At 43.5% G+C, this 23,842-nt stretch overlaps 1 protein-coding gene across 1 annotated transcript; it reads right to left on the bottom strand.

Annotated features, from left to right (window-relative positions):
- Nucleotides 1–16,366: 16,366 nt before the first annotated feature.
- Nucleotides 16,367–23,545, bottom strand: LOC311233651 (G protein-activated inward rectifier potassium channel 3-like; the record flags this gene model as incomplete). The annotated part of the gene is made up of 3 exons (XM_084320616.1): nucleotides 16,367–16,542; nucleotides 21,775–23,008; nucleotides 23,423–23,545. The coding sequence occupies 3 exons, from the start codon at nucleotides 23,543–23,545 to the stop codon at nucleotides 16,367–16,369; spliced, it is 1,533 nt and encodes a 510-aa protein (XP_084176742.1).
- Nucleotides 23,546–23,842: the final 297 nt, after the last annotated feature.

Genomic DNA, 23,842 nt, shown 5'->3' with positions numbered 1-23,842 from the left:
CTCTCCCAGAGAAACTCCTAGCTGTCGGGTGAAAAGAAGCAGCTGGCGGCTCCACATATATCGGAGGAGGCGTTGTGGTAGTCTACACCCTCCCCAGACCAACAGTAGGGTAGTCTACACCCTCCCCAATGACCAGGAGGAATATGGCATAACGACGAATAAATTGGGGGATGGGAGAAAAAAGAAAAGGGAATCCTACAATGTCAATATGATATTTCTGATGATGTTTTATGATACGCCATATGCATAATAAAGTGTCTCTGCATAGCAAAAGATGAAAGGTCAGCGATACGTCACACAACTCATGAACTCCCGACTATACGAGTTTACGAGGACCGGCCGAATGTAGCGTCATCTCGGTGCCCTGTGATGTCATTACACATCTACACCACAGGGCATCAAGATCAGCCGCTAGCATAATGGCAAAAGCATGCATTTAACCATTAGATGGCAGTCTCTCAATAGATACATTTTCGGTTCATCTCCAGTCCCGCCATAAGTGTTATACATATTAATACTTGTACACAAGTACAAACATATTATTGCATTATTACCAGGGTATCTGATGGGTATTAAAAAGTTAAGTATTCAATTTATAATTCTCAATTTAAGGCCTTTAAAAGGTATTAAAAAGTCTTAAATATAATTTGCACAGGTATTAAATTGTTTGGTTGGGGGCCAGCCTGGCTGCCAGGAGATAATAATATGAAATATATTAAATGTTTTTGTATTCAAGTCGTTGGTTTTTTGCGGGACTACCGGGAGCTTTGTGCGTCTGGCGAGAGCTTGTATGGAAGTGCAGCCGCCAGTTCAGTGTCGCTATGTGTTTTTTATTTATTTTTTTGCTAGTATGAAATTGGTATTAAACTTTCCTCTAAGTGGTATTAAAAAAAGGTCTTAAATTGAACCCGTTGAAACCTGCAGATACCCTGTATACGATCTACCTTTGTACCAACAATACTTTTGGTGGGTCACTCGGTAGATAAACACTTTCTCCCAGATGTACGACTCTCGCGGTTACTGCGGTCGCCTTTCAGTAGGGCAGGTATTCACCTCCGCAGCATGGATATGTGCTAAACTCTTATCTTGATCATTTTCGCTGCCTTTTCAAACCGCCTCGGGTTTTGTTGTTATTGTTACCGCGCCCACCAGAAACGAGACGAGGTGAACGCGACGAAGGCGGCGTAACGCTTCGTATGCAAAAAGCGCGGGGCGACGCTCCCGCTCCAGTATCGCAAAGACGTTACTACGACTTGAGAAATGTGTGTTCCTTATTTTAGTGACCATGTGCACTACGAGGGGTCGTCCTGTTTGCCGACGACGCCACCGTTTCCACACCAACAGCGACGTCAAAAGGGGAGCGGTTCATTCCTATGGAGTGCAGCGACAGGGAGTGGGCGATGATGGGTCGCGGTCGCAACGATGAAAACCCTGAAATGTCCATGACGTCTTGAGCAGCGGTGGAAACGCCGACCGGAGGGAGAGCCCTCGCTCTGACGTTCCTCAGGTAAACGATTAAATGTTTTACCCTGCAGAAGCTAACCGCAGTTTATTTTTAATGAAAATTAATGAACACTGGAGTGTAAAAATTGCCGGATTTAGCACGAGGCTAATTTCCATCCGTTGTCCCCAAACATAAAAACAGGACTCATAGAAACCGTAAGAAATGTACAAATACATAAAAACAGGACACATAACAGCATGTCACATGTGTTCACATGACTGGTTGGTCTTCAGCCATTTTTTTGTAGTTGCCCTCTAAAAGAAGCAAGGGTGGGGCTTTCCCTTATGGAAATGGGGAGACTGTTCCATGTTTGACTGCCTTTTATGGACAGGACGTTTTGGCCAAACGTGGTCAGTCTACATTGGACCATGCAGTCGCACCTGGTGCAGAGTCCAGTGTTTTTTTTTTTTTTTTTGTAGATGAATTCCTGTACAGGAGGGGGAGCTAGTCCACGTAGTAACTACTGCTAATCGAGTTAGATGTGAAATTGAACTTCTCAATATCTGTTTTACCTTGTGACAAAGTTTCAGGGGTCAATCTTGCTCTGTTTTCTAGAGAAAAAGAGTATAAAGAATTGCAGTAACTACAAAAGCACTGGATATACTAATAGTCAAAGAACTTTAAAGCCATCTTTCTCAGTGTCACTGTTTGCGTGGTTAGCTTCTGCAGGGCAGTAGTACACACGGATACGTAACTGATGACAGTGGGGGCGTTAACGACCAAAGTAAGTCGCTGTTGGTGGGAAGAACGCTGGCGCGACGCGGACGGATGCAGCCCCATCAGGGAGCGTGAGGAGGCCGAGGAGACAGTAACGCATCCGTCTACCTCCTGGAGGAAGCCAAGGAGACAGTAACGCATCCGTCTACCTCCTGGAGGACGTAGCACTGACAACAAGGGGGACCGTAGTGTGTACTAGGGCTGTCCCCGACTAAGGATTTGGATGGTCGACTAGGATTGGCAAAGATTTGCCGTTAGTCGACTATTGGTCGACAAAAAAAAGAAGTATAATATTTTTTTTTATCGTTCCATTTGGGCTGTGGGGGGTGCTTAATTATCTGAAGGAGTCGACTGAAGGCTTCTTGTCCTCTGAAAAAGCATGCAATTGGTCCACTGATGGATACATCTTGATATTTGTCTAGTCTAGTGTGTTCATTAGACGGGTGAAATCCTCTTTCAGTGCCTCTGTGCCTGTTTTCTTAGGCAGTTAGCCGCTGGTATGCGTGCCATTAGCGTTAGCCACGCTTCTAGGCCTCTTCTTTTGGAAAGAATGATACTTTTTTTTTAATTTTATTTATTTTTTTATTATATTCGACTAAGAGGTTGGCCAGTCGACTACGGCTCCTTTCAACCGATTAGTCGACTAATCGATTAATAGGGGTCAGCCCTAGTGTGTACTCGTTCCCCAAACTGCCTTCTTCTTGTAAGCCTGTACAGGTCTGGGGCCTGTGCTTATGAAGCTTCAGAGACTGATCTAGGATCTCCAGGCGGATCCTTTTGAGGATCTTCTGATTGTGAAGAAGGGAAGAGATCAAGTTGGTTTCCGTGGTTTCTGGCGTGTTATGTACGTATGTGGTTCTTGGCCTAGCACTCATACACAAACACATTATTCACAAAGCCCCTCAAAGTGGGAGTACTGATCTAGAGTCAGATCCAGTCTGTTAGTTTGATTAAGGTCATGGAGGCAAGTGGTCCTGGTCACTGATCTGGAGTCAGATCCAGTCTGTTAGTTTGATTAAGGTTGTGAAGACAAGTGGTCCTGGTCACTGATCTAGAGTCAGATCCAGTCTGTTAGTCTGATTAAGGTCATGGAGACAAGTGGTCCTGGTCACTGATCTAGAGTCAGATCCAGTCTGTTAGTTTAATTAAGGTCATGGAGACAAGTGGGTCCTGGTCACTGATCTAGAGTCAGATCCAGTCTGTTCGTTTGATTAAGGTCATGGAGACAAGTGGTCCTGGTCACTGATCTAGAGTCAGATCCAGTCTGTTAGTTTGATTAAGGTCATGGAGGCAAGTGGTCCTGGTCACTGATCTAGAGTCAGATCCAGTCTGTTAGTCTCTGGGCACTGACCCCAGATCAGCACTCCTACTCAGGGAAGCGATGATGTGAATTATGGGACCAGATATACAAAACCAGTATTATCAGTACATCCCTAAACTTGATTAAGCTTTTGAGGTAAACTAGTCTCTGATCAGTATTCAGACTTTATAAACACAGCCCCTGAGGTTAGGTGCAATGTGCCAGAAACGGACTGTTAAGGATCCCCTCCACACGTGTTTTTAACACTTAAAATTGTTTTTGGATATTGAATAAAAATGTACTTGGTGTGGTTTTTCCACCAAACATGTTCAATCAACTACTGAAAATGTCTTAGCAACATCCCTACACCTTTACCCTCTAAGAGAAAAACAAGGATCTATGAAGCCCACATCGTCCCCTAAGCCGGTTTCTCTTTTTCCACCTAAATGGTTTGCCAAAAAACGTGTTTTCAAACACTACAAAATGTCACCCAAACACAGCACTTCTCAGCTACACAAACTTGTTATAACTAGGAGATTATGTTGGGGGAGGGGGGGGAAACAATTGTTTTCATGCATACTCTTGGATCACTGGATTTATCGACTTATAATACTCATTTCACGTTGGCAGTTTGTGTTTCCTGGATGACAGTGTGGCCAGCTGACCAATATCCACCATGATAGGGTTCACAGTAGGGATGTTCGATATTGGCTTTTTTTTTACCGATATCCGCTATACCGATATTGTCCAACTCTTAATTTCCGATACCGATATCAACCGATACCGATATATGCAGGGTTTCCCCCTAAAAAAAACGGAATAATTTCAGGTAATAAGTTCTTACTTGCTTGCCTGGGTAAATAAAGGTTAAATAAATGTAAAAAAAGAAAACTATTTTTATTTTTATTTTGAAAACCGATCATTTCCGATATTACATTTTAATGCCAATATCGGCCGATAATATCGGTAGGCCGATAATATCGGACATCCTTAGTTCACAGGATTAGTTGCGTTGCACAGCCGACTCAGAATTTAGAAAGTACAGAGATACCGCCCTCTCCGCTATACAGTGGAATCATGTGAAAAGGACGCTCTGGTGACAAGTTCTGCACAAATAATAATCTGTATAGTCAAAAGTCATGCCTCTAAGAGGAGTTAATCAAAATCATGCTTTCAAGAGGAGTTAACAGTAGAGAAAACACGTTTCTGAGTGGAGGGGACCTTTTAATTAAGGTGAAGAATTACTATGAAGTAATAATAAGGTGAATCAGTATGAAACCATTGAATGATCCATAAATATTGATTCTGTCTATATGTATAAGACATACAGTATATATACATATATATATTTAAGAATATTGATGTTGTCAAGCATTCCAGCTTTCGCAAAACTTGTGACATTCATTTGGATATAATACGAGTATATTTTTTATTTTACATAATTTTATTGGTTAACGCCATGTCTTGTATGTTATTGTTTGGAAGTCACAGTCTTGTATGTTTACATGTTTTAAGAAAAACAAAACAATAAATGGGGCTCGGACCGTCATTTGCCACTGAAGTAGGTCTCTTGTGTTCTTATCTGAAGTACTGTTTTGATTGATTGAACATGTTATTAACAGATTGCAGAATGGGTACAATACAGTACGGCTCAATACACACAATTGTTAAAGGGGATGCAGACCAGAGAAAGACTTTCGTCTTGTTTACATCAGGGTCCCCCATTTTCAATTCATAACATTTATGACATACAGATATACAGTACTGTTTATTTACAGACAGAGTTTCTAAAAGAATATATACAATATATACATATGTACATTGGGGCGCTTGGGTGGGGGGGGGTTGGACATTTACCGGGGCCAGTTTCGAATTGCGGCCTCTCGTAGGTGCTTTTTTATGTCTCTGTTTTCTTATCTGAAGTACTGTAGGTCTGTGTTCTTATTTGAAGTCCTGTAGGTCTGTGTTCTTATCTGAAGTACTGTAGGTCTGTGTTCTTATCTGAAGTCCTGTAGGTCTGTGTTCTTATCTGAAGTCCTGTAGGTCTGTGTTCTTATCTGAAGTACTGTAGGTCTGTGTTCTTATCTGAAGTACTGTAGGTCTGTGTTCTTATCTGAAGTACTGTGTAGGTCTGTGTTCTTATCTGAAGTCCTGTAGGTCTGTGTTCTTATCTGAACTACTGTAGGTCTGTGTTCTTATCTGAAGTACTGTAGGTCTGTGTTCTTATCTGAAGTCCTGTAGGTCTGTGTTCTTATCTGAAGTACTGTGTAGGTCTGTGTTCTTATCTGAAGTCCTGTAGGTCTGTGTTCTTATCTGAACTACTGTAGGTCTGTGTTCTTATCTGAAGTACTGTAGGTCTGTGTTCTTATCTGAAGTCCTGTAGGTCTGTGTTCTTATCTGAAGTACTGTAGGTCTGTGTTCTTATCTGAAGTCCTGTAGGTCTGTGTTCTTATCTGAAGTCCTGTAGGTCTGTGTTCTTATCTGAAGTCCTGTAGGTCTGTGTTCTTATCTGAAGTACTGTAGGTCTGTGTTCTTATCTGAAGTACTGTAGGTCTGTGTTCTTATCTGAAGTCCTGTAGGTCTGTGTTCTTATCTGAAGTACTGTAGGTCTGTGTTCTTATCTGAAGTACTGTAGGTCTGTGTTCTTATCTGAGTGATGAGGGTTGCTGTGTGTTGAGCTTCTGTTGTTCCCACACGTTCCCATTGTAGTTGACATGTAGTCTTAACTTTAAAGTTCCTTTGGGGGAAATGATTTGTCAATTTACACAAGGCAATTGACACGATTTCCTCAACTACTATTATGTGTGGTCTCTAACTACACACCCTCAAGACCCCTCCGCTCTCTGGCCGCCTCAGACCCACTCCTATATCGTAGCTCGGAACTTCCCACCACATGTCAGGACAGCCGTAACACGTCCAATTTCTCAAAACACACTTCTTCAATCACTATCTGAAATGAAGAAAGAAAAGGGGGGAAAAAACTACTAACATGAAATAATAGGGTAAAGAAAACGTTAGGAACGTGTTACATTCACCCACAAGGGCTGAGTGAGGACTCGCACCCCCCCACCCCGCCTCTCTCTCTCATACACACACTCTCCCAGCTCTCTTTCTCTCTTGCCCCTTCCTCATCTCTCTCGCCTCTCTCTCTCTCTCTCTCTCTCTCTCTCTCTCTCTCTCTCTCTCTCTCTCTCTCTCTCTCTCTCTCTCTCTCTCTCTCTCTCTCTCTCTCTCTCTCTCTCTCTCTCACACACACACACAGTCTGAAGACAAACATAGTAGGCCTATCAATGAGAGTATCAATAATACACCTGAGTGAAGTTTAGTTAAAAAAAAAAGAATTATATATATTAAAAAAAAGCGAATCTTTTTTTTGTATTTAATTTTTTTATAATTTTTTAAACATAACGTAAAATTAGACATACAAGCAAAAAAGCGAATCTTGCGTAAAATAAATAGTGGCCTTAAAAGAATTGTGCGTTAATAACGCGTTCACGTTGACAGCCTTAGTCTACCATGTCTATACTACTACCTACTATGCTAATGTGTCTATACTACTATGCACTCAAGACTGTAACACTGTTTGACGAACAATATAACTTTAACCCTTAGCTTAACCCTTACAGAACGTGTAAGTCGCTTTGGATGAAAGCTAAATCAGCTAAATGACTAAATGTAAACTAAAGGCCTGCTGTCGGGCGGCTAGGTGGTGTAGTGGGCAAGGCCCTCACCACCAATGCAGGAGACGCTGGGTTCGAGCCCAGCTCTCCGCATTGCTATCAGCTTGGCTGGTCGTTCATACTAACACAATTGGCAGTATTAGGGGGTGGAAAGCTGATGGGTGGGGATCGGACTCCTACAGGTCGGTTGGTGCGCCTGCGCAGCAGAATCAGGAAGCGATGGGGCGGCGTGTCCCTCCCACGCAGACCCCCGCCGCTGAGAGATCGCGCTGTGTAGGTGAAAAGATGCGACTGCTGCCTCCTCGTGTACCGGAGGGGACACGTGATGCAAGGCTTCGTCCACATTGCAGCCGACTTGTGGGAGGCATGGCCTAACAGCGTTCGAGACAGGGGAGGGTAGAATTGGACAATACAAAAATTGGGATGGGAGAAAAATAGAAAATGGGAGAAAAAGTAGATAAAAAAAAAACTAAAGGCCTGCTGTCCTCCAGGTGATATCGTCCGTGGTGTTTCTTACGGAGGCCCAAAGTGGCCGGAGCTCTCGAGACACGGAACATGTCGGTACGTTTTGTGTCACAACGACTTATCATCTTGCCTTAAAATGTGCATTGTATTGAGAAGAGAAGACGGACGGTGTCGGGCAGAAGAGAAGACTGTCATGTTTTGAACTATGGATACCGAACAAATGTTTGGGACGGCTTTGAACTGTTGAAACAGTAATTCACAACAATTTTACCATTGTACGACTTTGAACTGTTGAACAGTAATCCAGAACAGTTTTATTGCACTGTAAAATATTTTTTTTTAATCTATTCTATTCTACAATTTTTTTTTTTTTAGATTTATCTTTTTTTATTGGAAGAATTTGTACAGATTTATACATTTCAGTTATCCAAATTATACAACTTCCATTTCCTAACCCATTCCTATCCCCTAATCCCACCCCATCTCACCTAATGAGGGCGACGACAAACATACATGTAAAATAAAAAAAAAAAAAAATTAAACATAAATACAGATGTGACAGACAAAGCTACGCAAAAAGAAATGAAGTAAAATTTAAAGAAAACAAGAAAAAATATAAATAGGAAAGACAGTAATAATGATATATAAGTAATACTCTCCATTTTAGTAAATCCAAATCAAATTTATTTATAAGGCCCGACAACACACGTTAATGTCCCCATGGGCCGTACAGGTCTTCTTTAAACAAGTCAAGAAGAAAACATAACAATAAGTCAAGAACAGAACAAGAACACCATAAGGTCCAAAAAATTTAAGATAAATGCAAATAAATGAAAGAATGCAACGCTCCCAGACATACCCCACGCGAAGGTAAGGAACAACTCACTAAAACCTAACAATAGGGAAAAATGCTCCACAGGCAGTGTGGAGGAGAGAAACCTTAGAAGGGCCATTCAAGGGGGGATCTCCCTTCTTAGATGTCGGTGATAGTAGTGTTGCAGACTTAGTTGGTAAGCATGCACTCAAGTGTGTAGTGAAACACAGATGAGTGCATGCAATAGCAACTGAACATTTTGAAAGATTAAAGATAGAGCTGATAGTGATAGCAACTGAACATTTTGAAAGATTGAAGATAGAGCTGATAGCGGATCTATTTGAGGCACAGGGGCGGCGCAAATAGTAGCGTAATTTCCAGATGGTAAAACAAATAAAATGGAAAGTAAATTGAACACCCTTAGCAGACCACCACAATGCCATCTCCCCAGCCATACGTGGGCTAGCAGTGTCAGGAAGGTAGATAGGGGAAGGAGGGGGGTCATGGGGTCCCAAGTTTGGAAGGAGTCATATGGGTTTTGAAATTAGATAGGAAGGGCTGCCATGTTTTGTGGAAGGTATCTGTGTGGCCTTGTGTTGTAAATCTGATTTTCTCTATATGTATAAGAGACATAACATCCCTCATCCAGTGTAAGTGTGATACAATTTTATTGCACTGCACTATTTTACTCTGTCTATTTTATCTATTTAAAACTGAATCAAACCATAATACACAAGGTGGCCTGTTGGGATGTTAGATCCTAATGTGAAAAACTGATTTTATATGTCTGCACTTTATGTGCTCATTTTATGCCTTATGTCTTTTTTCTGTTGTGAAGCACTTTGAGCTGCAGTTTCTGCATGAAAGGTGCTATACAAATAAAGTATTATTATTATCATCTTGTTCTCCTCACCGAAAGAACGATAAATGGATTCAGGTAAATAATTGTCGAGATGCCTCCTAACAGCCGTTAGAGCAGCATACACAAACACATTCATGCTCGTACAATGACGTTGCGGCATGAATGCTCAGTGGCTCAGGAGGTAGAGCGCTTCGTGGGCAGCGTGTCAACGTGTCCTTGAGCCCGATGAGCAGGTTGGTGCACCTTGCATGGTCTCCTCCTCCGCCGTCCGTGGGTGAATGTGTGAGAGAATGTGAGGCATAAAGCACTTTGGATGAAAACGTTGTATAAATGCAGTCTGTTTACCACAACAGGTTTGTTCATATCTTTGGCTACAGTGTGTGTGTGTGTGTGTGCGACCCAACTATTATAGTGATAATCAGTGATGCCAGTAACTAGTTACTCTAATCTGATTACTTTTTTCAGTAAATAGTCATCTAACTTACTTACTTTTTACAAGCCAGTAATCTGATTACAGTTACTTTTCCAAGTGGCTGTGCCGTGTTACTATTTAGTTACCATCTCATAATGCTGATGATGAGAGCGCCAGGGGTACAGTCAGCTAGACCGGAGATGGGACGTGCGCTCACACACAGCCACACACATGTTTACGTTTATAGCTGATTTTAGAATGGCTTCTGCATGAAGTTAAATCAACTATCCAGTTCGTTTTATAGTGTAATTTGGCTACTTGAGAGAGAGAGTGAGAGTGAGATTCCTGTTACGCGCGACTTGCGGAGTACGCACTGAGTCCGTTGTCTCAGAATGGATTTGGTAGAGAGAGAGAGAGAGATGTTTTGTTATGTCGTGGCAGCAGCAGGGGGGACGACGACGACTTCGTAAACCTATTTACTTTCAGAGTAACTAAGTTACTTTGATAATCAAGTAATCAGTAAAGTAACTAGATTACTTTTTAAAGGAGTAATCAGTATTTTTTTTTTTATAAAAAAAAAAAAAATTATCCTTTATTTATCCAGGAATGTCCCATTGAGATACAAGATCTCTTCTTCCAGGGAGTCCTGACCAACACGGCACACAACAAGTTTCAACATAAAACAGGGCATTAAACAAAAAACATACAATTCAAATATAAATACAGAAGGTCATTTGTGCAGTGGCAAGGAGCATAATCAGATCAGCAATAGCATCAGGTAAAACAGTTACATGTTTCATAAAGGGCTAATCGTAGCATACCTTTAAAAGCATTTACAGTAGGAAGTGCCTCTAGACAAAGTTTTACTTGCAGCGTATTCCATAAAAAGGGAGCATAGTGGGAGAATGCAGCTTTACCAAGTAATCAGATTATTTTTTACAAGTAATCTGCGGCATCACTGGTGATAATTAGGATTGGAACCCTATTGTATTTGTAAGGATTCCTCGTATTATTTCTCTCTCCGCTGGAAGCGTGTGCAGCTCGTAACATAAACCTCCTGAGTCCCAGAGCAGCGCGTCTGGCAGGTTGGTTCCTGTGGCCCCCGCTGCTCGCCACGCACTACAATAACATCACACTCAAAAGGCCATAACTCCCACAGCGTATGTCCAACTGACGTGTAACATAATAATACACACATAATACAGCCGGACACGCTCGACAACCGGGACCACCCGTGTCGGGCCCCACCGAACCGCCGCTGGAACCAAAACATAGCATAGTTTTCCTGTCATTTTCTCCAGGTTGAGCAGCCACACAGCATCTGGCTATACTTTTGTTTGACAGATATTCAGATGTTTGACTCCTTTGGGCACTCCCGCTAACAAAACACAGCAATCAGAGGCAACGTGGTGTTTAATATATGATTATTTTATATGAATAATGTCTGTCCATATTGTTGTAGAGACGGGACCTGCTTGTGATGGTAATGGTTAGTGTCTGTCCATGTTGTTACTTGTTGTAGAGACGCTTGTGATGGTAATGGTTAGTGTCTGTCCATGTTGTTACTTGTTGTAGAGACGCTTGTGATGGTAATGGTTAGTGTCTGTCCATGTTGTTACTTGTTGTAAAGACGCTTGTGATGGTAATGGTTAGTGTCTGTACATGTTGTTACTTGTTGTAGAGACGCTTGTGATGATAATGGTTAGTGTCTGTACATGTTGTAGTAGAGACAGGACCTGCTTGTGATCATGAAACTCGAGTGCTACTGCCCTCTACTGGACATTTTCTGAAATACCTGTTTACACCTGGCCCAGCTGGGATAGTCGAACCCTTTTTAGACGTGCACCTCTGTGATCAGCAGCTGGATAATATGATGTGTTCTCTGACTCCAGATTAAAGGTGCTTTAAGTGGTATTTTGTAGTTAAAATAAGTGTTAAATAGCTCTACATTATTTGCTATTTGTTTGGTCAGTAACATGGGTCTCCCAGTATTTAGCTTGTTTCAAGGACACATTTGCTTAAAACTAGTTTTTATATATTTTATATAGAGTTCTCTCCTGGTTTTATAAAATGAGAATGGATACCAGGAAATGTATTTTGTGTTTACTGCAGAGCAGAGGGACTGGGAGACCCATGTTACTGACCAGACAATCTAGCAGTGATGGCTGTCGGAATGTAGAGCTATTATTTTAGCAAACCAGTAAATACCACTCATAGCTCCTTTAAGTTAAAACAATATAAATATTATAAATAAATTTTCCTGAACAAACATGGCACTGAGTAGTAGTATCAGGGTCGTTTTACAAGTAGATGAGCACAGATACTAGGCCATCCCTAATTACAAAAGGCCAAAATCCAAAGAGATGTATTGATGTGTTTACTGTCTATCCACAGAGATATTTTAAAGGGAGACTAACACACATAGACTCTGTGGTAAAAAAGGTGAAACAGCGCCTCTACCACCTGAGACAGTTAAGGAAGTTCAGAGTATCGGGGAAGATACTCCACTCCTTCTACTCCGGGCTGTAGAGAGCATTCTGACTTGAAACATCACTGCCTGGACTGGAAACAGCACGGCACAGGACAGGAAGGCCCTCCAGAGAGTGGTGCGCTCAGCAGAGCGTACTACGGGTATTGCACTACCACCCCTAACGGGAGGTGTAAATCCAGAGCCTGCAGAATAATGAAAGACCCCCACCACCCCAACAACAGCCTGTTCAAGCTGCTGCGGTCAGGCAAGCGCCTACGTACACATGCCACAAGAACAGAGACTAAGGCTCAGCTTCTTCCCCCAGGCCATCAGAACACTGAACTCTCCACACACACACAAGTACACATGAGCACACACATACACACACCCAACACACATGCTGCAATCGCTTTAAACAATCGCTTTAAACAAAATGTCACTTTAAAGGAATGAGGAAAATGAAGGTCACTTTAAGGTAGAACCGAAGTGGTTCTTGTATAGTATAGTTTAGATATAGTAAGTACAGCATAATGACATATTATAGTTAAAACTGTATATTGTATACTAGTGTACATAGGACCCAGTGCCTTCTCAGGAATTTAGCATGTCTATTTTATCATGCCCATCTTATGTCTTTTTATTATCTTTTTTTATGTCTATTTTATTATTAGTATTATTGCACAATCGAAGCGGGCATGACCACCCGCATTTCACTGTATGACCCACTATGAATTGAAAATGGGGGACCCTGATGTAAACGAGACGAAAGTCTTGCTCTGGTCTGCATCCCCTTAACAATTGTGTGTATTGAGCCGTACTGTATTGTACCCATTCTGCAATCTGTTAAATAAAGTTTTCATTCATTCATTCATGTATGTGACAAATAAAACTCTTGAATCGCAAGTCCTCCCTTCAGGAGAATAAAGCGGCACAGGCTCCAAATGAGAGACGTAGAGGTTGTGACCTGAATGTGGCTGTTTGATTCTTTACCATAGAAACCAAGGTAAATATTAGACCGTGTCTTACAAGCTCAAGGTGTTCTGAACATTTCAACACAAAATTGACGAGTTTGTTTTGAGACTTGTCCTCAACAGTGCTAATGATGGCACCTCTCTGAGCTGTTGCAGGTCTATCCACCTTCTCGCTCTCTCTCAGGTCAGCTGACCAGCTGCTCCCAGTAGTGCCTACAACTAGGCGTAAGCTCAGGGGGGGCCGTGCCTTCTCCGTTGTCGCCCCCAAAATGTGGAACGAGCTGCCGCTGCAGATCAGGTCTCATCACTGTCCCGTTTCAAAGGCCTCCTTAAGACCCACCTTTTCTCTCTGGCTTTCGACACCATGTACTGTAGCTTGTTGATTTTATGATCTTATTGTTTTACTGTGTTATTGTTGTATCGTTTTGTTACTGTGTCCTTTGCTTTTAAATATTTTTTAAGTACTCAATCAATCAATCAAAACTATCTAAATCTATTTTAATTTGTATTGCTGCCTATGTTTACCCCTTTTCTTTTCTCTTTTTGGTACTCTTGTTTTTTTGTATCTATTTTTAGTGCTGCTTATAGTTTTTTAATATGCTGCCTCTGTACAGCACTTTGTGCCCCTGTGGCTGTTAAAGCACTTTATAAATAAAGTTGGATTGGATGGCACGTTTCAGTGTTGGACAGTAAAATTATTGTGGCTGGTCTTGATTATTATCGCCAGAGGCTATGGCCATAGAGACAATCCTTTCCCAACCACAGGGGGTCGGCATGGTCCCTGTTAGTTATGTTAGTCCTACAGTCTGAGTAACCACTAATATAACAACCTGCCCCAATACGAGAGAATGACGGGCAACATCACAAGGAATCAACACAATATTACTACAAAAATCATAGATTTGTTAAAAGTTGTACCAATAACATACTGTATTTTGTTTTATTTTCTCCACCCCCCCCCCCCCCCCCCCCCCCCCCCATTACATTTACCAAAAATAATTTCCTCATTCACCTCTTCCAATAAACTACTACATTGGTTAGAACCATTAAAAAATAAATTAAAAAATACAGCATTGAAATATTGGGCAACATCAGGTTTTTGGATTCAAATAACTAATATAAGAATAGACAAATATATTGTAAATCAGATAAACATTTATTGCACACTCTTCAAAATCAAAAATTGCTTGATTTACAAACAGTTATTGCACACTCTTCAACATCAAAGAACAAAAAAAAACACTTTCATCTGTATTCACATGAAATAATCCTCACCCTCTTGACATCATGAAAGTCACTCTTATGATATTCTATTCATACACACAAACAACCCGGCAAGCACTGGGCCGACCTGAGATAGGAGACATTATAGGAAGACTTGACCTGAAACTTTGAAGATGCTGTTAGGAGGGGTTTTGATTCTTGAAGCAGTTGTAGTCCTCGCTTACATTTTACACCTCAATACTGCACGTTTGAAACAACATTGGTCTAAGAAAACTCAGGAAAACTTTGATTTGACATTCCTCTTTGTTGTCGATGTCGTGACCCAGACTGCCTCACTGAGCACAGAGTAACATATCATTATTAAGCATTAAGGCATCTACCAGCGAAGCATAGTAGATCATATTTTAAAATATTGAATTTAATGACTATATCCATAAAACTATATCAGAGACTAAATTGAATTTGAAATACATGAAAATGTATTTATCAATGTAATCTTTTTGCACCGGACTCAGGGCTGTATAAATCCTTGTATATCTTCCTGTACATTTTACATTGTACTGTACATATTACTGTACATTTTACTGTATATTTTTGGACTGTATATTTTAGAATGTATATCTTTGACTGTGTATTCTTAATTTTTTTTGTGTATTCTATATTTTTTACTTATTTATTGTGAGCGATCTGTGGAGCTGAATTTCCCTCAGGAAACAGGCGCCACCAAAATTGGCCATTTTAGTTTTAGTTTTTGAGGACTGCCTACTTCTTTTGCAAACCAAAACACTATACTTTATACTTATAGCACATGCATGAGCCTGGTCTCGTTTGAAAGATGACACTCTGAAGTTTCTGATACAATAAAGAGAATTCACTTTTAGTGCTAATGAAATAGTGTAACATAGGTCTGAACCTATTGTTTTTCTCTTCCTGTTTTCGCTTGTGACTTTTCACCTAGAACCCTGATTCATACATCCCCATGTGGGGTATCATTGGAAAGCCACACTCATTGGCTACAACCCTGTCCAATAATTTCCAAGATCGCCAAATGATTGACGGAGCTAGAGCCCCGGGAGTCGGTGTTGTATTTGTACAACACTGTGTACTTCGGCGCACGCCTCGCATATCGGCATGTAACTCGAGAACCGCTGAACGGATTTTGTCACCGGTGTCGTGCCAAAATCTTACCGCTTGCCATAATCTTACCGCACCCACTCAGTCAGCGTTGGTTAATACTGCTGGAGCATTTTGGCCCGATTTCCTTGCGTGATTTTGCGCGCCGCGTGGGAGTAAATTCGAGACACATATTCGGTTGCAAAAAGGTGTCACACGGTCTCCTCTATGGCCGTGAATATTTTCACGCAGATCGGAATCACGGCGCGCCCGTGGGACACTTTTCCGTTTCGGCGAGTTTATTCCACGCTTTCGGCTTTCCTTTTCTAAGCATTTTCGGGGCTACATGTGAATGAGTAAAAGTTGCGGGACGCCCAGATGTACCCACGGTAGAAAGCTCGCGTGGAGCCCATAATAGGCTCGTTTTTAAAATCACGCGACATTTTCAGGGTCGACCTTTTCCCCTCGTTTTCGATGATGGAAGTGATTTAGGAAAAGCTTCGGCACGCCGAGAGGTACCCGTGGATTTAATCTCGCGAGGATCGGGGCAATATTCGGCCCGTGGGAGCAGTCACAAAGGAAATCGGACCAAAATGAACCAATGCTCCAGCAGTATTAACCAACGCTGACTGAGTGGGTGCGGTAAGATTATGGCAAGCGGTAAGATTTTGGCACGACACCGGCAACAAAAGGGGCTTTAATTCGATATATATATTGTATTAAAGAATATGCACACCCGAGCCGCTAGAGGTCGCCAAAGTGCATGTGGGCCCTCGCATGGTAAGAGGATCTATTCTATTCTGTTCTAATGTGAGGAGGGGCGTCTCTTCCGGTTCATTCTGCGCTCCGCTCTTTAGCGCTCAGCGGGGACATCTGCACCTCGAAGGTCTTGTTGAACGCGCTGTAGTCCACGAGGAACGCCCCCTTATCCACGGACATGCAGGACTCGAACCGGTGGCCCCACAGGATCTCATCCACGGTGTAGGAGGTCCTGGCCTGGCACGTCATACCTGCAAACACGAGAGAGAGACCGCACCGAGGGTCAGCGGCTGGTAGGGCTGTACCGAATGCTTCGAAGCTTCGATCATAATGTTGACATTCGAATTCTAAATCAACATTCGAATTTTCTTTTTTTTAATAAAAAAAAATATATATATATATTTTAATCTTTTTTTTGTGTCTATTCAATCTGTTTAAACCAATGGGGGTTTTCTTCACAGTTGCAGTTAAAGATTAGGCTACACTAATATTATAATATTATACTATAAGACGTCACCATCACTTTCATACCAACCGTGCCCTTATTGGATTATTTATGTTGACGAAACTGAGTTATATTCATTAAAGAAAGTTGACTTAATAAAAGAAAAAAGACTAATTTAATCAGATTAATCACTTTGAGGATTTAGTTAAAAAATTACATTTTGTTTTATAGACATTCGAAGCTTCGTTCGAATACTTCAATCGATGCTTCGAATGTTAAAAAATGACATTCGGTACAGCCCTAGCGGATGGCGTCAAATCCCAGCAAGCATCGGGCCAACTGACATCTATAGGGATGTTGATGGTGTGATTATAGTCTGAGTAATTATCGCCGGTTGAAATTACTCAACCCTTAGCTTTTACTTATTTTTTTTACTGTATGAAGCACAATCTCAGGAGGCTCATACAGAACCAAGCATTTCACTGTAATGTACCAAAAGCCCAGTTTAAGTTTCAAGTTTTGTTTTATTTATAAAACAAAACTTGAAACTTAAACTGGGCTTTTTTAAGCTAGGATAGTCTGATTTCACGACCTACCCTGTGTTCGATTTTTCTGTAATCAGCCAATCTCATCTCATCATCTCCTTTGTGACTCTGTTCTGCGTTGTGTTTGTATCAACCCCTGTTAGTACATCCGTTAGTCATAAGAAAAGACACTGCAACGTGATCTCTTTCCTCAGATGAAAATAAACATAGCCTTGTACCCGATGTAACCCATTCTGTATTGTCATTGTTCAGTCTTAATTCTCTTCAATCCAATGGTTCTCTCTCTCTCGTCGTAGCCAACCACCATTTCCTGTTAGCCGAAGCTAATGATGATGTGTCACTATTTCCCCTCCCCCACCCAGCGAGGGTGGGGAGGGATGAAAGTCTCTGATCCACGTCTGCTCGCGTCTGCTTCATGTCTAGATCTAACCTTACCCGGAAGAAACTCACATCATAACTTCTTCCCCCTAACAACAGGCCCGCCCCCTCTCCTCGTTACTATGTGACACACTGCCATGGCAACTGATCTTCACCTTTAGCATGGTTCTATCGATGTCAAACTCTCCATAGTTCTCTCTGACCAATCCTGCCTGCTCTCAGTCCTTATCAGTGTTTATGTTAACAAGCTGCCGAACGACCTCGGAGCCACACACCCTGCTTGCTACCGTGGAGACACAGAACTGGCTGCTGGCTACTTTCAATATCTATAGATCCGTCTGAGTAAATGCTGTCACCCACCGATATATATACATTATTTACACATTGAAAAACATAGAACTTTCTTCACCTGTTTTATGTTATTTTTCTATTTCTTATTCTTTCTATTTCTTACTCATTGTCGTATTTGTATCTCTTTTGAAGATGATGCTAGGAGTGTGTTTACTTTGAAGATGTTGTTAGGAGTGTGTTTACTGAAGATAATAATAATAATAATACATTTTATTTGTAAAGCGCTTCTCAAGAACCCGAAGTCGCTGACATTAGGCGGGGAAACAGAGAAAAACAAAGAAACAAAAGGAACATAAGACCACGGGGGAAACAGGGAAAACAGCAGGATACACAAAAACATAAAGCCACAGTAACAACGATCAAAACAGGTTGGAGGGGAGAGAGTGGAGGACAGGAGTGATGTGTTCACGGGACCGGGTGTTAGTGAGGAGGTGGGCGGCTGCAGTTTATGGAGGGAGCGGGAGGTGATGCCAGTGAGGAGGGAGTTGCAGTAGTCCAGGCGGGTGGAGATGAAGGCGTGTATGAGGGATTCAGCAGCAGGGGGGGAGAGGCAGTGACGACTTTTGGCAATGTTGCGGTGGTGGAAGTATGAGGTTTTGACAATGGAGCGGACATGGGGGTCAAATGAGAGAGTGGGGTCAAGGATGACACAGAGGTTGCGGACTAGGGGGGAGGGGGTGATGGTACTGAGGGTGGTTTTGGTGCCGATGATGAAGAGTTCCGTCTTGTCACTGTTTAATTTGAGGAGGTTATGAGTCATCCAGGTTTGAAGTTCGGAAATGCAGGACTCAATGTGACTGAGGGGAGGGTTGTGAGGGGATTGTGTGCTGATGTATATTTGGGTGTCGTCAGCGTAGCAGTGGAAGTTGAGGTTGTATAATTTGCAAATGATGTGACCGAGGGGGAGAATGTAGCAGATGAAGAGCAGGGGCCGAGGACTGAGACTTGAGTGACCCTCTGTGTGACTGAGGAGTGGGAAGAAGTGTGGCCGGAGAGGGAGATGAATTGATGTCTGTCAGTGAGATAGGAGGAAAATGATGGATCATTCCATCCTTGGTGGAGGATGGAATGATACACTGCTGTTAGGAGTGTGTTTACTGAAGATGCTGTTAGGAGTGTGTTGTTTACTGAAGATGCTGTTAGGAGTGTGTTGTTTACTGAAGATGCTGTTAGGAGTGTGTTGTTTACTGAAGATGCTGTTAGGAGTGTGTTGTTTACTGAAGATGCTGTTAGGAGTGTGTTGTTTACTGAAGATGCTGTTAGGAGTGTGTTGTTTACTGAAGATGCTGTTAGGAGTGTGTTTACTGAAGATGCTGTTAGGAGTGTGTTTACTGAAGATGCTGTTAGGAGTGTTTACTGAAGATGCTGTTAGGAGTGTGTTTACTGAAGATGCTGTTAGGAGTGTGTTTACTGAAGATGCTGTTAGGAGTGTGTTGTTTACTGAAGATGCTGTTAGGAGTGTGTTTATGTCACAGGTTGACCGGACCGTCATGCCATTGATTGTTATTGATGTGACTGAACCTGTGTGAACTACTATTTTGGCTCCAGGTTGTCTGCTGTCCCTTTGAGGAGCTTCCCTATAGCATCACGGTGACATTTTAGGCTGACATCTGGGGTTTAAAACTAGGAGACATCATATGGGCCGACAGTCCATGATGAGGACGTCTCACAACACACAATGACACCGACCGCCTTCTATCCTTCATGACAGTTATTCAGCCTTGTCGATGCTATTTCCAACCCAACTACGTGACAACATACTCAGCTTGACGGCACCTTGACATGGGCACCGACTCAATTATATCTCCCCAGGTAGCGCTCTTTTCTGCTTCCATGTTAGTATTCGATGTTGAACTGTGAATGCGTATGCCACTCATTCAGCTCTCCTTTGACAGGTCGACTGAGATCCCTACTACACACCCAGAGCACAGTGGTTCTGGATTTCCCCAGTGGCCTTTCACTGTTGTGGTTAAATTAGCCGTTGGGCCGTTGTTTGCTGACCCAGGATCAGAAAATATTTTATTACCCCTTTCCTGTTTTTAGTAGCTGCCTCCCCCATGGTTGTACCTTTCCCTTTCTCCAGCATTTGTTGTTTTTAATAAGCCGAGTAGGTATTAACAGGCAGGTGTTGGTTTGCTTTTAAGGGATGCTTTTAAATGTTCCTTTGATGCAGTCAGAGCTTGGTAAAGCTGCATTCTCCCACTATATGCTCCCTTTTTATGGACTACGCTGCAAGTGAAACTTTGTCTAGAGGCACTTCCTACTGTGAATGCTTTTAAAGGTACGCTACGATTAGCCCTTCATGAAACATGTAACTGTTTTACCTGATGCTATTGCTGATCTGATTATGCTTCTTGCCACTGCACAAATGACCTTCTGTATTTGTATTTGATTTGTATGTTTTTTTTTAATGCCCTTGTTTTTATGTTGAAACTTGTTGTGTGCCGTGTCGGTCAGGACTCCCTGGAAGAAGATATCTTGTATCTCAATGGGGCATTCCTGGATAAATAAAGGATACAATAAAAAATGAACAAGCAGGTACTATTTTGAGTTCCCCCTTGTGCATGGCTCTTTGTCTTCCCCCTTACAGCGTGTGGTGAAAGCCCAAGGCTAGTGTCCTGCTGGCTGCAGGCAGTGATTCCCCTCATCCCCAGCCTACTAAGTGTGTAACCACCTTTTTGTAGGGCTGTCCCCGACTAAGGATTTGGATAGTCGACTTTGATTAGCCGAAATGAGCCGATAGTCGACTATTAGTCGACTATGAAAAAATAAAATTTGAAAAAAATAAAGTAGGCCTATATTCTTTATTTAATTTTTTTTTTATTTAAATTTTTTATTCCATTTGGGCTGTGGGGGGTGCTTAATGTCTGAAGGAGTCGACGGAAGGCTTCTTGTCCTCTGCAAAAGCATGCAATTGGTCCACTGATGGATACATCTTGATATTTGTCTAGTCTAGTGTAAGTAAGTAAGTAAGTAAGTAAGTAAGTAAGTAAGTAAGTAAGTAAGTAAGTAAGTAAGTAAGTAAGTAAGTAAGTAAGTAAGTAAGTAAGTAAGTATTTATAAAGCACCTTTCATACATGTCATGTAGCTCAAAGTGCTGTACACAAACATAGGCATATATAACGATAAAAGCAATAAAGTCAAATAAAGTGTGTTCATTAGATGGGTGAAATCCTCTTTCAGTGCCTCTGTGCCTGTTCTCTTAGGCAGTTAGCCTCTGGTATGCGTGCCCTTAGCGTTAGGCCTCTTTTCTTTTGGAAAGAATGATAAAAAAAAAAAATTATAATAAAAAAAAAAATTGTATTTAATTTATTTTTCATTCGACTAAGAGGTTGGCAGTCGACTACGGCTCCTTTCGATCGATTAGTCGACTATCCAACTAATAGGGGTCAGCCCTACCTTCACACTAACATGGTGGCGGAGTGAACCGCCTTGTCTTTGTTTAGACCCACTTTGTTTTAAGACCAGTGCCAGGTATAAAACAAGGCTGAAATCTTTCACACTTGGTTCCTGGAACCAGGTGGGCTTGTGTGACGGAGATGAGCGAGGAACCCGTGTCATGGAAAAAACGGTACTTGTAGCATCTAATTGTATGGTATAGAAGACAAGGTGAGACTTTTATAATTAAACTAGTGCTGTCAGGCGATTAAAAAAATTATTTTGCGACAATGACCTCGCATTACATTATCCCTTACTTAATTAACGCGATAAACTGACGGCCCTAAATTAAACATTATGTGAAGAAGAGAAGCAATGCCACGTACCCGACGCCTCCACGATGCCCTCCAGGATGATGATGATCTCGAACATCTCCCTCTTCAGTTGCGCGGCGCCCAGCTCCCAGAAGGGGCTGGTGTCGCTGACGACGTGGGTGATGGTCTGCGGCTCGACCAGCAGGAGGCGGTCTCCCCCGGTGTCGTAGCCCAAGTTGATCTCCGACTGCTCCAGGGGGATGAACTCGCCCTCCTTGGTCTGCCGAGACTTGATCAGCTTGGCCCGGATCTTGGCGTCCACCATGTGGCTCGCCCTCAGGTCGCCGATGCGGAAGGACAGGCACAGCTTCTCGTCGCGGTCCGAGATGACGCAGTGCTTGCTGAAGATCAGCGTCTGGGCCCTCTTCTGCGGCCGGGAGATCTTGACGAACATGCAGCCCACCATGAGGGCGTCGATGATGGACCCGACGATGGACTGGGCCATGAGGAACACCACGCCCTCGGGACAGTGGGCCGTCACCATCCGGGAGCCGTAGCCGATGGTCCTCTGGCTCTCCACAGACAGCAGCAGCGCCGACAGGAAGCTGTCCACGTTCTGGAAGCACGGCCGCCACGTCGGGTCGTTGACGTGGGCCACGTCGTCGCGCAGCCAGGCGTCCAGGAAGTAGACCTCGGCGAAGGCCACCCACGTGACGATGTAGCACATGGTGAAGACGAACAGGAACCACCGATACTTGAGGTCGACCAGCGTGGTGAAAATGTCCGACAGGAAGCGGCTCCTGTCCTCGATGGGGCCCAGGTTCACCCGGCACTTGCCGTCCTTGGTCACGTAGCGCTGCCGCTGGTTGCCGCCGTGTGCCGCGGGCCGGTCGTCGCCGCCCCCCAGCAGCTTGCAGCGTTGTTTGTGGGGTTTTCCGCCGCTCGGGTTCTCCGCCGAACCGTTGGCGTAGATGCCCCCGAGAGCGCCACCGCCGTTGACCCACCTGGAGCTGAAGCGCTTGAGGTGCCGGCCGCGGTGCGAGCGCGGGGGCTTCGGGGGGATCTCCTCCACCGCTGCTTGGACGGCGTAATGACCGCCGGCGGCGGGGGGGGTTTCTTCTTGGCCGGTCGAGTCCTGCTGAAGGGATCGGTGGCCGACGCTCTGCGTCCGGAGGGAAGGGGAGGCCTCCGCGCACAGCGGGAGGGGGAGAGGCGGGTAGTTGTCGTAGCTGCTGGCGCTCAAGCTGGACATCGGAGAGGCTCCTCTGGGACCCAGCACGACCATGGTGGACTTTATAGAGGCAGCCTGGGAGGGAGGAAGAGGAGAAACAAGTGGTGTCACTAAAACGCTAAGACAGGGGTTCTCTTTTCCATGTCAAGGACTCCCACATTGATACGCGTGTCAGATACACACGTGTGATGAAATGTCTCAGGGACCCCCATCTGAGAAGATATTTGTCGTTCGAGATGACTTAGTCCAGAATACATTCAAGGATAAGGCCGGTGGGGTTTTATTTTTCTCTTATCATCATCATCAACATACAAAAAGACCAAAACCTACAATGCATTTCTTCTACTTACTCTAAGTACGGTCCATCCCGCCAACACCAGACTCTAGCTCATATCCAGAAGGCCTAGAACTCCTCCTTTGTGCTTCTTGTAAAAACAAGTCACAGAGCCGCACTTTTGGGGTTTGGGGTATGACGGATACGTGTTGTACCTTCTTAGGGTAAGGAGCGTAGCGCACGGAGTCTGCCGGCGGTCTTCTGGGAAGGTACGCCAGGAGGTGTTTGGCTCTGAGAGTGTGCGCGGGAGGAGGGATGGTGTACCTGCGCGGCTCCATTCTCGAGGGGCTCCTCCTGTTCCGCGTACTACCGTGCGTTTCATCGTGCAGCATCACCCCGCCGCGCCGTGCGCGGTTACAGTCGAGACCGTCGCCGAGGCACGAGGTCTCGCTCTCTCTCCGGGCGTCTTGAGACGTCGTGGACGCCTCCCGGCAGGTTTCTTCAGTCTCTCTCCTGTGTCGGCAACGACAGGGACAGGTGGAATATGTCAGTGAATACCGGGGGCCATGCAGTTGGTGGGCACAGACTTTTAGGACGCGTCCGTCCGTCTGGGGATGCCGTCCGGTCCTGCTGCT

This window comes from Notolepis coatsorum, assembly GCF_963971535.1.
Source record: "Notolepis coatsorum genome assembly, chromosome: 8".
In the NCBI taxonomy this organism is placed as follows: domain Eukaryota; kingdom Metazoa; phylum Chordata; class Actinopteri; order Aulopiformes; family Paralepididae; genus Notolepis; species Notolepis coatsorum.
Note: the sequence above shows the minus strand (reverse complement) of the source record. Positions and strands in the feature narration are given on the sequence as shown.